We start from the raw sequence: 16,455 nt of genomic DNA on the forward strand, positions 1-16,455 counted from the left end.
CTTAATAACGCTGAAATGTGTATGTACTTAAAAAGTGATTAAAATAGTAAATTTCATGTTAATTATATTTTGCCACAATAAAAACTATTGAAAATTCAATTACAGATGAAATAAGGACTTAAGTTTTAAGAGTAATTTTATACTTTTAGAAGAATAAACAAAAAATATTTTTATGATCTGTATTATACACAGATTTAAAAAAAGATATAAATAAACACTAATTATAAAATTTTAAATTAATCAAAAGACACTATAAAATGTTGAGCCATGCACACCAACAGGGAGAAGTTATTTACAACATATAAGCTACAGGATATTAGTATCCAGTATATATAAAAGATGTCTTTGAACCAAATTTTTAAATAGAAAAATTATGTGATCTGAACATTTATAGAATAGAATTGACCAATAAAAATCCAAAAATATATTCACACTCATAACTTTGATGTAATTATAAAAAACAATTTTTCAAGTGAAAACCACAGATATCACTTCACCCCCATTAGACTGGCAAAAACGGAGATGTCAACGCCAAATGTTCCTGAGATTGTGGAGCCAAAGGAATAGTCCACACATGCTGGAGAGACACAAGCTGATACAATCATTTTTGAAAACAAGTGGATCTTAACCAGTAAAGTTAAACATAAGTAAGTATATCCTAAAACTTGGAATTCCACTCCTGCAAATGTGCACCTGGACAAGAGTCATAGTAATAATGTTTTTCAAGCAAAAAAGAAAAAATTCTACCAAAAATGGAATAAATGCATTGTGATACTTTTCATCCCATGGAGTATTAGCAGTACAAATAAAGGCACTAGAACTACATATATTAACATTGATGAATCATAAAACTTAATGATGAATGAAACCAGAGAGTCAGAAAAAAATCCATTTTTATGGAGGGCAAATAATAAACAAAACATTGGTGATAATAAACTGCACAGTAGTAAACACTACATAACATTTACTATTTTAATCACTTTTAAATATACAGCTCAGTGGTACTAAGCCCATTCATATTATTGTGTAATCATTACTACATTGCTTAATATTCATAGTATACATTTATAACTGATAAACGTTAAGGAAAGACAAAGGAGTACTTAACACCAATTCTGGAGAGCAGTAATTACTGTAGGGAGGAGGAAGTGATGAGGGTGGGAACACACGGAGGACTTTTCTCTTTTAAGCTGTAAGATAGGTCGTGAGTTTTTATTGCATGCCTATTTTTGAAACTCTGTGTGTGTGTTTGTGTGTGTGTGTGTACATTATTACAAATAATACATTTTCTGATTAAAAATGTTAGATTGCTAAGGAAGCATATATTTAGGAACAGAGTATATGTCTTTTATTTTAATACTTATTTAAAACATTTAAAAATGTTTAAATTTGTTTGGGTACATTAAAAAATGTGTCCAAAATTGGTATAAATCAAATAACAATATTCTGTCCAGAACATGCAATATAAAGAGAAAGGAGGAGTTGATAAAATGGGGAAAAATTAAGATATCATCATTTTAATTCCACTAATAGCTTTGCCATTTTAATTGCACTAAAAGCGGTGCCAGATCTATGTAGGCTGGGTTTTCTGCTTTTTTTTTCCCCCCTCTCAACTGATGACTTCAGCACCCTTGGTTGAACTATTAAGAATCGTATTTAAAAAAAAAAAAAAAAAACACCAAGAAGGAACCCACAGAAAAGAAACAATACGATTAGAAGGCAAGAGGGTCTGATTTATGAGGAAAGATTAAAGGATTTAAGCTGCACAGTTTGGCTAAGTGATGACTAAAAGAGAGCATGATAACAGTCTACAAATATTTGAAAAGCATATACCAAGGAGGGAGGATTTGTTATTTATCTTGGTACAAAGTTGTTAAACTGACCATGAATGGCTGATGTTAAGGAGAAGGAAACTCAGCCTATCAAGGCAACTTCCTGGTTAAAATACATGAAATCAAGGGACTTATTCCCTAGGAAATGATGGCAACTTCATTACTAGAACTACTTAAAATAAAATTTGACCCACACTATAAGACTCACAGGGGGAAAAAAAGTCCTTCTTTGGCCAGGACAGTGTATTAAAACTAGGTTTCGTTTTTTTTACCCCTGGGAATTAAAGGATTGTGAGACTTTCTCTAAGACATTTTTGAAATTTGAACCACAACATTTATGATTAAAAATTTAAAACAATCCAAATTATACCATTGTCTGATAATTACTCTTACTTTCCTCTATATATATTTCTTTTTTGCTTTCATTGCTATTGACTTTGTTCACTTTTCTACTATGAACTGTTCAGAATTTTTTTTAAAAGGTATAGATAAAAAGTCATAAATACCCAGGTACTTACCAACCTAATTAAGACATTAACATTTGAAATATTAAAGCAGCCTTTGTAGTCCTCTCTAATCTCATACCCTTCCCTCTCCATAAGGAATAATTAATGTTCTGGATTTGGTTTATGTTAATACTGTTCAAACCCTTAAAATTTTACCTCAGATGTAAATATTTTTAAAACACATATACTATTGCTTTAAAACTGGTACCATCCAGTTCATATCTTTCTACAGTCCATGAACCCTTTTCACACAACTAGGTACTTGAGATGAACCTAATTTGATTTTTATAGCTATAGATCATTTCCAAAGCAGTATAGTATTCCCCTGTATAAATACATACAAATTTATTTTCCCACATCATAGATTTTTTTCAATATTCTGAAATTATAAACAATATTGAAATGAACATCCTCATGCATGACTCCTTGTTCACATGTGAAGTTTTCTCTAGGAATGCGGTGATAATGTGTGAACTTTCAACTTTATTAGTTACTGGTCACCTACCATTTATAAGAGTTTCTTTGCTCCACATTCTTAACAATACCATATTTTTATACTTTTTAATGACTGTTACTCCAATAACAGTAAAATAATTACTCATTAAGATCTTAATTTGCATTTTCCTGATTAAAAATTAGATGTGTTTATTGCAGGGATGGCATTCAAAATATTTATTCACTATATGTTACAGATCCTGGGTCAATCAGAATGAACACCAACACTATTTATTAGTCACTCATTTTCATCTTGTATGAATTTCCTGTTCATATGCTTTGCTATGTTTCTACTGGATTGTCTTATTATTGAGTTGAACAATATTCTAAAACAGTGCTGTCTGATAGAACTTTCTTTCTTGAAAAAATGTTTATTAAAGTATAGTTGATTTACAATCTTCCTTCAATTTTCTGCTGTACAGCAAAGTAACCGAGTTGCACATATATATACATTCTTTTTTTTTTCATACTAACCTCCTTCATGTTCTAACCCAAGAGATTGGACATAGTTCCCTACACTGCACAGTAGGACCCCATTGTTTATCGATTCCAATTGAAATAGTTTGCATCTACCAACCCCAAACTCCCCATCCATCCCACTCCCTTCCCCCCTCCCCCTGCAAACAAAAGATTTCAATTGCTGGCTAGTGAATATTGTATTTGGACAATGCAGATAATCTAACATTTTCACCATCAAGAACTTTCTGTGATTTATTGGACTTTTCTTCCTTATGCATATTGTCTATTCATGTCTCTTTTAAACTATTTATTGAGGTCTTGATATTTTCCTTATAAAATGATAGAATTTCTTCATATAGTAGAGATATTATCTCACTGTCATATTTGCATGTGACAGTGAGATAATATCTTCCCACTGTCTTTTGACTTCAGATTTTGTACATGATGCTTTGATTTAAAGTAGTTTTCAATTTCTGTTTTCATTTTTTTCTTTGATATTTCTTTAAGTATAAATGATTTACAATGTTTCTAAAATTTCTGTTGTACAGCAAAGTGACCCAATCACACACAGTTCCCTGTGCTGAACAGTAGGAGCCCATTGCCCATCATTTCCCAATATTACAGTTTGTATCCACCAACCCCACATTCCCATCCATTCCACTCCCTCTGCTCTCCCTCCTGGCAACCACAAGTCTGTTCCCCATGTCCATGATCTATTTCTGCTATGTAGATAGGATCATTTGTGCCATAGTTTAGATTCCACATATAAGTGATTTCATATGGTATTTGTTTTTCTCTTTCTGACATATTTCACTTAGTATGAGAATCTCTAGTTCCATCCATGTTGCCATAACATTATTTTGTTCTTTTTATGGCTGAGTAGTATTCTATTGTATATATGTACCACAAATTCTTAATCCATTCATATGTTGATGGGCATTTACATTGTGAATAGAGCTGTGATGAATATAGAGATGCATGTGTCTTTTTGAATGAAAGTTTTGTCTGGGTATATGCCCAGAAGTGGGATTGTTGGATCATTGTGGTAGTTCTATATTTAGTTTTCTGAGGTGCTTCCACACTGTTTTCCATAGTGGCTGTACCGATTTACATTCCTGCCAACAGTGAAGGAGGGTTCCCTTTCCTCCACACCCTCTCCAGCATGTTGTTTGTTGACTTGTTAATGACAGCCATTCTGACTGGTGTGAGGTGGTACCTCATTGCAGTTTTGATGTGCACTGCAGATGGCATGATACAATACTTAGAAAACCCTCATGATACTACCAGAAAACTGTTGGAACTCATCAAGGAATTCCTTTGATATTTCTTAAATTGTTTTCATTCTTAGAAAGTCATATTCCCCATCAGAAATGAGATATGTATATGTTTCCTTCTAATTATTATTTTTGTATTTAATAATTTATATGAACTTCATAAAGGTATGAGGTACAGAAATTTTTTTCCAAAATAGTCCATTTTTCTAATATCATACCCTGAAGAATTTTATTTATTTATTTATTTATTTATTTTACCACTGTACAGCAAGGGGGTCAGGTTATCCTTACATGTATACATTACAATTATATTTATTTATTTAGTATTCCATCTACCTGCAGAAAGGACTTAACAACAGTTCTTTGAAAAATATTTTTTACCTTCGTTGGTTATAATGTCTCCTTGATTACACACTAAATTAGTATGTACACTAGGGTCTTTTTTCAGGTATCTAATCTCTGCTGTAGATTTGTTCTACCTACATTTCGGTCAGAATATTTTGATATCTTACACACAAGTCCCCTTTGACTATTCTTATTTACACTTCTCTTTCTATATTCTTCTAGATAAAGTTAATCATTTCCCTAAATAACTGCCTACTTAAATATTTAATGGAATATTAAATATCTAAATTAATTTAGGAAGAATTGACACATTTATAGTATATAGCATTCCTATCCAGAAATGTGGTATATCCTTTCATTTAAAATGTTCTTCTATATCTGTATTTTTTTTCAAACAGATAGTGTGCTTCTGTTATTATGATTGCTCCCAAATATTCTGCATTTATACTGGTTCCTGCCATTTAAATTATATAATGTCCTACCATTCTTGTCTTTCACAGAGACTATTCCCACCTCTCTCAATAGGGGATCTGTGAGAAAACTAAGTCCTAGAGAAGAGGACTGAGTGATCATTTACTCAGTTCTTCCAAGAATGGCACCTAACTAGTACCATTCTAGATGCATAAAAGAACTCATTCCTTATATACCGTGGGTGCCTTGTGACATTAGGGTTCCATTCTCTCTGGGAATCCTGACAGAAGAGCTGGGAATTTTTTCTTTTAAGTTCTTCAAACTTTTACTACCCTCTACCAAGATTTCACTCACAGAAAATGACCTGACTGACTGCTGACTAATCCCTCAGAGAGAACTCCAAAATCACAAAGTATCTCAATTTCCCTTCACAAAATCCAGTTGCATCTGAACTAACCCAGTCCTCTCTCCAGTTTTAATGAAATGTGTTCCTTCTCTCTAGGGCCACTTCCTCTACTCTGAAGCTCTTTCTTGACCCCCCCTTCAGTGACCTCGTACTCTCAACTTTCCCCTCTCTTTCATATCCTCAGTCTCTACTCCCTACTGAGTCTGTTTTACCAACATTAGAACCATAGACTAATCATCCTTCAAAACTAATGTCAAGTCCTCCTCCGTCACCCACAACTTGACTAAATTTTCGACATGCAATGCCACTTCCCACTCATTTCACAAACCAATCAAACCCCAGCTCTCCACCGAAAATGTTCTCCCCGCAGTCATTAAGTATTTCCACTTAACTAATTTCATAGATCTTTTCCAGTCCTTATCTCACTGACCTTTTAGCACTATTTGATAGCAGCAGCCATTCCATTCTGTTAGAAGCACTCTTTTCTCTTGGCTCCTGTGCCACTATATTCTCCTTTCTCTTATTTCTCTGGATTCTCCTCTGTCATCTTGCTGATCCTGCTCTTCTTTCCCACTTTTCACAACTCTCTTCTCCTAACCTCTTCCCTTCTCATTTATTTTTTTCCTTAGACATTTTTATCCATTACTATGATTTCAACCACCACCAAACTAAATATCTAAATCCTCTTGTCCAGTCACATCTTTCCAGCTGCTCACTTCAAGTCTACACTGGAGATTTTGTTTTTGTTTTTGCTTTTTAGGGCTGTACCCGCAGCATATGGAAATTCCCAGGCTAGGGGTCCAGTTGGATCACAGCTGCTGACCTAAGCCACAGCCACAGCAATGCAGGATCCAAGCTGCATCTGTGACCTACACCACAGCTCATGGCAATGCCAGATCCTTAACCCACTGATCAAGGCCAGGGATCCAACCCACGTCCTCATGGATCCTAGTCAGGTTCGTTAACTGCTGAACCACAAAGGGAACTCCCTACATTGGGGGTTTTTACAGGCACATCAAATAGGGTGAATTCCAAATCGAACCCCTTATCTTTCTGTTCTCTCTATCTGCTTCTCTTTCAGTGTTTCCTAATTAAAATCAGTCACTTCTCTCCATCCCTAGGGCTATTATCCTCTTTCAGATATTTTCTAATCCAGGCTATCAATATATCTACAACACAATGCTTCTCTTGTTTGCCTTCCCAATGTCAGAGACATTTTTTATTTTTACAATGAGGGCAAAGTGGTACTATTGGATTCTGGTGGATAAAAACCAGGGAAACGGTGATGGTGCTAAACATCCTACAACGATAGTACATCCCCCACAACATGGAATTATCTGGCTTAAAACGTCGTCAACGATGCTGAGGCCAAGAAATCATCACCTATGCTGTTCCATCTGTCTAGACTACTGTTTCTCTCTTCCCTCACTCCTCTTCCAAACTCCTACTTATTCTCAGTTCTTTCTTTAAATGTCCTGTGGGAAATGTCCTTAACCATTTAAACCAGTTTAGCCTTCATGACACCCTTTATAATTAATTATGATTAACTTATTCAAGATATGTTTTCCTGCTATAAAAGGGTCAAATATATCCATTCACTGTTTCGCCCCCTGGTACTTGTAACATCATACACCTAATATCTCAACCATGGGTTAAAGAAAACAGAATTTTATTCTGAATTTTTAAGAGAACAATTAAATCTCTCAGCCTCAATAGCCTCAGCTGTACACTAGCAATACCACCTATTTTCCCTACCTCACCATCCTTAATGTTCAAATGACCTGAGGTATGTAAAGATTTGCACCGAGTCTTACATCCTAAGCAAAATGTGATGGCTGGTTACTCTAAGTGCAAAATAATTCTTTAAAATTTCCACTTTAATAAACAAATATTTCATCATAATTTTTAAAAGTATTTAGAGTATTTTTGAGCCTTTAGAAAGCTCTTAAGCATGTTCATGTATATAGTCATCACAACTGTAATAGTCTATTATTGCTTCGGATCGCTTCAGAAAAATAGGCTGTATAGCCTAACCAAAATATTTTATTTTTACCTCATTAACAAAATTATACTTGAATTTTTATTGTGCTTTTCTAAGGATGAAGCAGTAGACCTGAGAAAGATTTTTTTTTTTTATTAGATAAAGCAAAACTTACCATCTGTATGCTGTATCAGCTAATGGACCGCTGGTACCACCAGCCTATTCAAAGTGGTGGAAAGAACACCTGAGAGAAATTACTTAAATTCCCTATTGACATAAACTTGAGTCAACTGAAGTGTATTTCTAAGTCAATATTTTTGCACTTTCACAACTGTTTATCTAATAAAAGCTATTATTTCATTGATAAAAAGAGCAATCTAGAGGATTTTATTATGTAATTAGCCATTAACTGTATTAAAAGCACTGGTGGAAAGAATTGGTCATTTCAGAGGGTTGGGGGCTTTATATTATTTCTTAATATGCTTGCATCATTTCACCAAACTAATGGAGTTATAATTTACCTCAGGTCCATATTTACCACACAACACATTGCTGTGTGCCCTCAGTTCTGTGGCACCTCTTTTTAATGACTAGTTAACTTGAAGATAATGAAAGTCTTATCATGTGCCTAATTAGCCATGCAGTCCCTAATGGTAGTTTAACTCATTTAGATAAAGTCAGTTTGCTGATCTGTTCTTTGGTTGGGAGTGCGGAGGGGGAGGGGAGGCTAGGGAGAAAGTGGTGCATGTTGTGTATGTGGTGTACCCTTTCTCCTTAGCTCCCACCTCTGTCATCCCCCACTCCAACCCCCAGTGCAGAAGAGATCGGCAAACTAACACACACACACACACACACACACACACACACATACGGCAAAACAATCACAGCATAACATTTGGGCATCTTGATAACTACTAAAGTTTTTCTAAATAGGTATATTCCAAATACCAATTCTTTCCATATCCCCAGCTTTAGGCTCTTTTTAAAAATTTTTTTATTTTATTGGCGTATGGTTGGTTTACAATGTTGTATCAGGCTTTTTGTTCATATTTACATACAAATTTCTTGGATCAATAGTGGTCTTTTTTAATAACCTTTTAAGTATCGCATATTGGGTAAGGATAACTGAAAAATGACCCCTCCCAGGTTAATTGGAGGTTGTTTAGTAGGTCCATGTAAATAATCATTCGTTGCCCTGAATCTAACTTAGCTCTGTCTGAAGTCCTCAGTCACTCCAGGGATGCCTAACAAATAACATTTATTTCTATATTTTCCCAATAAGGATGATAAATTCCTATTGTTTGGCTTATAATACATATTACAACAGTTATACAATAGAAATGAAAATAATTCTTACCTCATTCTTCAGCTTGCTTCCAGAAAACCTTAAAAAGCAGAACATTTTCCATTAGTTAAAAATACATGTACAGTTATAGCTATCAAGGAAATGCAGAGGACCTATAAAAGTAGTAACTTTATACCACTTTTAGTGAAATAAGTCTGAGGAAATGTGTTTGACTTTCAAAGGGACTCAAACATCTTTCCCAACTTACTAAAAAAGTAAGTCTATTAAGGGAAAGTAAAATAAAGGGTATTTAACGAAGTCAGGTAGGGGTTGAGACAATAAAAAAAAAAAAAACCACTTGATATTAAATATGTATGTGTGTTCCAGCCTGGATTTCACTTCACAGTGAGAGTAGCTCGCAAGCTGCTATTACGTTCTTTGCTAATATCTGAGTTCATCTTAGTATCACTAACTTTAGTGACTAAAATTACTTCTTTTCCACAAGATACTTATTTTTTTTTTACTTAAAATTTTTTTTTTTTATTTTTTGTTTTTTAGGGCTGTACCATGGCATATGGAGGTTCCCAGGGTAGGGATTGCATCAGAGCTATAGCTGCTGGCCTAGGCCAGATCCGAGCCACATCTGTGACCTGCACCACAGCTCACAGCAATGCCAGATCCTTAACCCACTGAGCAAGGCCAGGGATCGATTTCGCAACCTCATGGTTCCTAGTTGGATTTCTGGATTTCCACTGCACCACGGGGGAACTCCCACAAGATACTTTACTTTTAAACATAATCCATTATTTTGGGAGCTAGAGCAGTTCTAAGTAAATCATATCATAGGTAATCTCAGATGCAGATTAAATTTTTTAGAGCTCTGGTATTTTAAAAAATGTTAATCGCTTATTATCACTGGTTTCATTGGATGCCACCTTACTTGACAATAACCTCATCCTGATAGTTGATGGCAGATTAGAGCATTGTGTTCTTTCTCTTTATTTGTGGTTTGTTTGTTTGTTTTTCACAGAGACTCAGTGGCTTTATCTTCCTAAGGTAAGCTGGTCTATCAAAGTATATGTGATTAGAGATGATTAAGCTTTTCATCTTTGTAAGGCACTATCCAAGCACACAGATCTTTAAAGCAGGTTATCTCTAAAAAAAAGAAAAAATATATATATAAAACATAATGTATATATATTCAGTAAAATATATATTCAGTAAAATATTTTACTGAATCTACCTTGAAGAAAGACTCCAATTTATAAATAAATACTAATCGATAAGCAATTCTGCTTCCCTGATTTCTGTTTTACAACTCTCTGGGACACCTAGTTCACCATCAATCTCTCATTAATGATCACAAATTACATAAACTACCCAATCATTGAAAATGTCCATACCAAGTTGACATTAAGGTTTGACACTTAAAACATTCCAGTAAGCAAAATTGGCAAGTCATTTTATTCAATAGATATTACACATATTTAAAGACATACAGAAAACTTGTCTTACAGATAGTGGTACTCTACCTTGTCAGGCCTTTTCCAGAATAAACAGAATGGTAATATGCACTGCTCTCTTTGATGCCAATCCCATAATAATGATACCTAGAACAAGAACAGGAACCAGCTCTGTGTGTTAATCTAATTTTTTGGAAGGGGAAAAAGAGACTAAAGTACTTGCTGAGGTAAACAGCAAGTAAGAATGGCAACCCCTTGATCTGCATCTTCCTTTCTTGATTTTCTTCAAGTAGCATCTTGATGTGTTTCATCCTTCTTTAATGGTAACTAACCCTACTTATGGTGGTATTTCTGGCTCCATGTGTGAAATAGATGGAGAATTGTTCACTGTCAATCCCCCTCAAACTTCTTAAAAAATTAGTTTTGAAAAACAACAACAATAAAAAAATCACAATTGCAGGCACTTAACTGTAGGCACATAAATTTGTAAATGTAGACACTGGGTCTAAGTACATCAAGTGTATCTATTTGCAAATTGGTTGGTTCAATTTGAATTTAGTCAACTGAATAAGAAAGCTGTGGGTTTCCTTCCATCATACATCTCTTGAATGAAGAAAAGAGTACAACATCATGAGTATGTGTGAGGAAGATGCTGATGTCATGCATGGGAGTCTGTATGAAGCACGTGACCCCTTACAAGTTATTTTCCTCATGAAGAATGAGAAGCTCAATTCATGGTCATTTTAATTTCAAACTTTTGTGTAGCAACGGGGGAAAATACCTATGTGATGAATCAATGGAAATATGAAACATGGAAAATAATAGTGTTTTTTGTTATAAATGTATCTATGGATCCTGAGCCACAGGCAAATACAGCATCTCATGGAGTTTCAAGTCCAACCTCATTCTCCTAAACTGCAGACTCCTGACATGCTACATACCCAAGTACAAATGCTACAAACTGATACAAACGGTAGTCAAAGAGTGGTTATTTCAAGAGGGTAGCCAAACCCTGGTATTTCTGCTTTCACTCTCCCTTCTTCCCTCTGCCCACCACACAGAACCATTACCTATTTGGTTACCTACAGTTTCAATCTACATTCATTAAAGATCAGGACAGTAATGAAATAAAAGAATGAGGAGGTTTTCAGTAGACTTCAGTGTAATCATATTTAAAACTTCATTTCTTAGCCTCAACATGTGAGTTTAAAGTGGACAGAGCAATGAAGAATCTAACTTTGAAGGCCCTTCTGCTGACTTCAGTAATAAAAAAGGGACTTGCAGAGCAATCTACCCCTAAATCTTCTCAAGGGTCAGGATGAGAATACAATGGAGGCCATATACCATGTATCTAATTACTTAAAATATATAAATCAAGCTAATGAAGTTCCCTGGTGGCCTAGTGATTAAGGATTTGGTGTCATCACTGCTGTGGCTCAGGTTCAATTCCTGGCCTGGGAACTTCTGCATGGCCAAAAAAAAGAAAGAAAAAAAATCCAGTTAACGAATTATGAAATAATTGTGAAATAAAATGTCCCTGTCCTCCTATCTTGATAATGTACCTCTATAATGTCTGGTAGGTAGATGTGAACTTTGAATACTAGACTCTTGGAGTTCCACATGGAAGCATGATGGTGGGGGAAGAGCCACCCCAACCCCCTTCTCTTTCAGCGTCTGCTCCTTTGTTCACCACAAGAGCCTCTTATGAGCACTTTAGTCCCCATGTCCAAGACCCACTTCACATACACCCCAAAGAGTTGCCCCCAGGCTTCCATCAGGTCTGTCTCCTGAGGATGTTTGAGGGAAGAGGCCCACATAGCCCAGGCCTGAGGCTGTTTGGACAGGGAATTGTTGGGCCCCAGGGACCTGAAATGTGGGCTAGAAAGAGGACTCAGCCTCTGGGTGACACATTCACTCAGACTGTGGACTCCTATCTCCTGCAGAGGAGACCAGCTCGGGGAGGGCAGGAACAGAGCCCTCCAAAGTGTGAGGCCCAGAAATGGCTTCTTTCCTATTAAGTTGTAAGGGCAGTACCACGGCAAAGAGAAGTTGCCTCTGATGACCCTGGGCCTCCATGTGAGATGGAGAAGAAAGAGTTTTTCATTATGAAAAGAAATTACATATAATAAATGTTTTCAGAAAGAGCTAAAACAGTAATGGAGAGTGATCAAGGTTAATGAAGATATTTGGTGAGTGTGGCAGGCTGAGAACAAGATTTCAAGTCCTTGGTTTTGGTAGAAGGACAAAGCTGCTTCTGTTCAGGTAAGAAGATAATCCTCTGGTAGATTTTTACAGTTAAGAAAATAATCCCTGGATAAATGAAGGAAAAGAACCTCTCAGGTATATAGGAACAAAGGGAGAGAAGAAGGAGATATGACACTTAAGTAAACTCCAAAATATTGAACTGATTTATCTCTAATTAGAAACTAAAAGAAGAAAACTGAAGTCAAAAAGACCTTACCAAAAGCAGCTGTATTAATAGAAAATAAGGGAAATACCTCAAAACCATAACAAATGAGCAGATTTAGGTGATATTTAGCCAAGCATATTAGAATTAGTGAATGTAAGTCAAATAACTAGAAATATGTTTCTGAGATTTTAGAACTAAGATACCTCTTTTGGTATCTTCATATTAGAAAAAATAAAGAAAGCTCATCTATTACAATGGAAATACATTGTAGTTTCATGTTCTTTTGCAAAGCATACTGTTTGTTCTATAGACACTATAGTTTAAATAATTTTATTTTAGCCATTTGCAGAAGCAATACATGTTAAACGTTGCTTTAAAAATTGAAAATTTTCTTTCATTATAACTTTGATCTTCTTGTTTCTCATCTACCATCCCTTTTTCAATATGTAAGTAGTATTAGACCATGTTAAAGTAGTTTGCCATGCGTTTTGAGAAGAAACATACATTGCCTTCACAGGTGGTAGACAAGTCATTAAACAAGGCAAAGGGATAACCATGAGTTCCACACATATTAGAGGGCAAACTATGTCCTGATCACTGTGTGAGTTCTCAAAACAATGATAAAAAACAGACAGGGATAATCAGGCTAGGAATGGAGGCTTCCAAATTCCACCCTAGTCTATAGCTTCCTAGAGCCAGACTGGCTTCCAGTCAAGGAACAGTGCCCACATTGACCAGCCCTGAGGCAAGTTTTCCATTTTTATAAATCACCTGGAGATCATTTTTTGTAAAAATTGCAACATCCTTTAGGACCCAGTAAATACTAACATGGATTTGTAATTCTTCTCTCACTTAGAAATTTTAAGGAAAGGATATTTTTATTACACAATTCTTTTGTTCCTTATTTTTATAAAACAACTGCATTATTTTGTTCCTTCCCTTCTAATCATTAGGACAGAATATCTTTAAAAAGAGATGTATTTAATACCACCACCTACATTTAGACACAAGGTTTTATATATATATACATATATATCTTTTAAGTAATGTATTTTATTCACACCATCAACCAGACACACATTGCAAGGAAGGTGACTTGGTCAGCTACATTCCACTCTACAGATGAGAAACATGACCTTTTCTCATTAGCAATGCCTCCTAATTTAGATAGGCTGATGTAGCTGAACATGTTTTATCGATACAGTCTTATAAATACACTGGCCAATAGGGACCAGAAGAAGAGTGAACTCTCTTTCCTTCAAACATGTACTCAGTGTTTACTGTGTGCTTGGTGCTGAGGACTCAAAAAGAGGCAGGCGAAGGTCTCTACCTTGGAGGAGTTGATAGTCTTGGGGGGCAAAAGCACACAAAGAAAGAACTGCAATACTAAATTAATATGTGCTAAAATCCAGCAGGTGATAGTAGGTACTAATATAAATAATTACCACTTATTGAGCAACTATTACATGTAAAGAATTTTATGTATGCTACAATCTCAAATTTCCTTAGCACATTTCATATCCAATTTCTTCTCCAAGAAAATAATATTTCCCCTTTAATCTTCCTTTTAAAGTCTGTCCAGGAACATGTTATCATCTGAGTGATGATTTAGTGTCTTTGAAAGGAGATAATAAATGAGCAGCTCTCTGTCTTCCTAACAGCAGTAGATAAACCTCATAAAACTGGGGAGAGTAATTTCATGCTAAGTATACATGGATTTTTTCATCTCACTTGCAACATTTTATATCATTATTTTGTTAATTAACGTATTACACTAAAAGAAATCTTGCTGGGAAATATTTGCCAGAAATAGTCTAGCATAACATAAATATATACTGGTGAATGTTGAATAAAAAGTGAGGTTTGTCTCATTGTGGGATAACTAGTTTTTTAAATATATATACCAATATTCAAGGCCTACTCTGTAGGATTCTCTAAATAAAGATTCCCAAACTTCTAACAGTTCTATCTCCCTATATGATTTTTATCTATTTTTATTTAAAAAGATATATGATAAATGCTTTAAAATCCTAGGTATGATTAGCTAATTTCTCTAAGAAAATGTTTCTGTAACACAAGTAGTCTTTTGATTATTTAACAGAATTGGGTTCATTCATTAGCATCAATGGTCCTTATGTCAAGTGGCAGATATTATTGACATTTAAGGAATAAAGAAGAATTATTAATTATTTTTTATGCCCATGTTTGAAAGTGAATGTGTTATATCTTTTTTTTTTTGAGTGTGTTATATCTTAATAGGACAAATGAAATTACTGTTCCTCTTTTCTAGTACTAAAATATTTACCTTGTGTCTAATACTTTTCTTCATTTGCTGATCAATTTATACCTGCACCTATATTTCTTCTTTTCCATTTTGTCATTATATAGAATTCCTGAAACATATGTTCCCACTGAGCTAGTAGCTCTGATGTTAGTTTACATTACACAAATGATAACTGATAAGGAAATGATGGGATTAAGCTGTTCAGGGACTTGCAATAACTTACTATGATAAGAGCAGCTGCCCTATCAGTTTTATTAACCCACTAAATCACTGCTAATAAATAAGATAATAGCTTTTGTCCATCATGTCTGAAAACCAAGATTTGACTGATCAAAGTCTACAAGAAATTAAAATGTAACTTCAAATCAAACAGTTAACTGTGTGCCAGAAATCTCACAAAGTCTACTCGGTGGGCTCAACTATGTTTTCCTTTACCCTGTTGAGCCATTTTGAGCAGGGGTGGAACATAAGCTCTGTGGCTAATCATTGTATCTTTAGAGACTAGTCAGCACCAGGATACTAGGTAAAATGCTTATTAAATAAATGGATATTAACAGTGAAAGGTTTTTCACAGCATGTACCCTATCTTACTATTCTTTGCACCTCAAAAACTCTTTAGCACCACTCTGTACATCAATATAAATATGATAGATTGATTATCCTTGCTATAATACATAAAAGAGGCAAGAATTATTTTTCATTATATACTCTTTTGTACCTATAGAATTTGTTTCATTTTTATTCATTCAAAATCCACATTTAAAATTTTTGCACAGGAAGAAAATATTGTTGGCATCGGGAATAATCAAAGGGAAGGAAAGAAAAAACGCAAATGTAAAGTCAGTTTTTATCTTGGTGTGGAGAATGTGCAGAATCTGCCATTGGGCTTATTAGTTTTCTTGGCAGGGAGAGGATGGTAAGAATGAACAAAGGGGTGGAGTGCTGAGCTTATTATTTATCTATAAACAAATTATACCAAATTTATTTATATTTTTGAAACATTCAATAGATATTTAATGATAGTATGTTTTAGACACTATATTAAAAATCTACGATAAAAAGTTTTACAAATAACTAGTAAAATAACTAGCAAAGTATGCTTACTTCATTTACATTTTTGTTTCATCTGTTCATATTTCTATAGATACAAAAATATTTTTCATTAAATATAAATTTTTGAAATATTGAACATCCAATAGAAATGATGATTATGAGGCTAATACACCAACACATACAATGTTTTGGAGAAAAATTAAAAGCAGAAAGAAAAATTGTGTTTTGGTCTACAAATCTGATTTTCTAGA

The 16,455-nt window shown here is 34.6% G+C and overlaps 1 protein-coding gene across 3 annotated transcripts in view; it reads right to left on the reverse strand.

The window, feature by feature from the left end:
• The window catches only part of RFX6 (regulatory factor X6), a 61,434-nt gene that overhangs the window by 31,689 nt on the left and 13,290 nt on the right, over positions 1 to 16,455 (reverse strand). For all 3 annotated transcript variants that reach the window (XM_021089153.1, XM_021089145.1, XM_021089140.1), the window contains exons 5-6: positions 10,527 to 10,604; positions 9,067 to 9,094 (exon numbers count right to left, since the gene is read on the reverse strand). In XM_021089153.1, the coding sequence (XP_020944812.1) occupies positions 9,067 to 9,094; positions 10,527 to 10,604 (106 nt within the window). The remainder of the gene's footprint in view (positions 1 to 9,066; positions 9,095 to 10,526; positions 10,605 to 16,455) is intronic.

The sequence above is a fragment of the Sus scrofa genome, chromosome 1 (assembly GCF_000003025.6).
Source record: "Sus scrofa isolate TJ Tabasco breed Duroc chromosome 1, Sscrofa11.1, whole genome shotgun sequence".
Classification (NCBI taxonomy): domain Eukaryota; kingdom Metazoa; phylum Chordata; class Mammalia; order Artiodactyla; family Suidae; genus Sus; species Sus scrofa.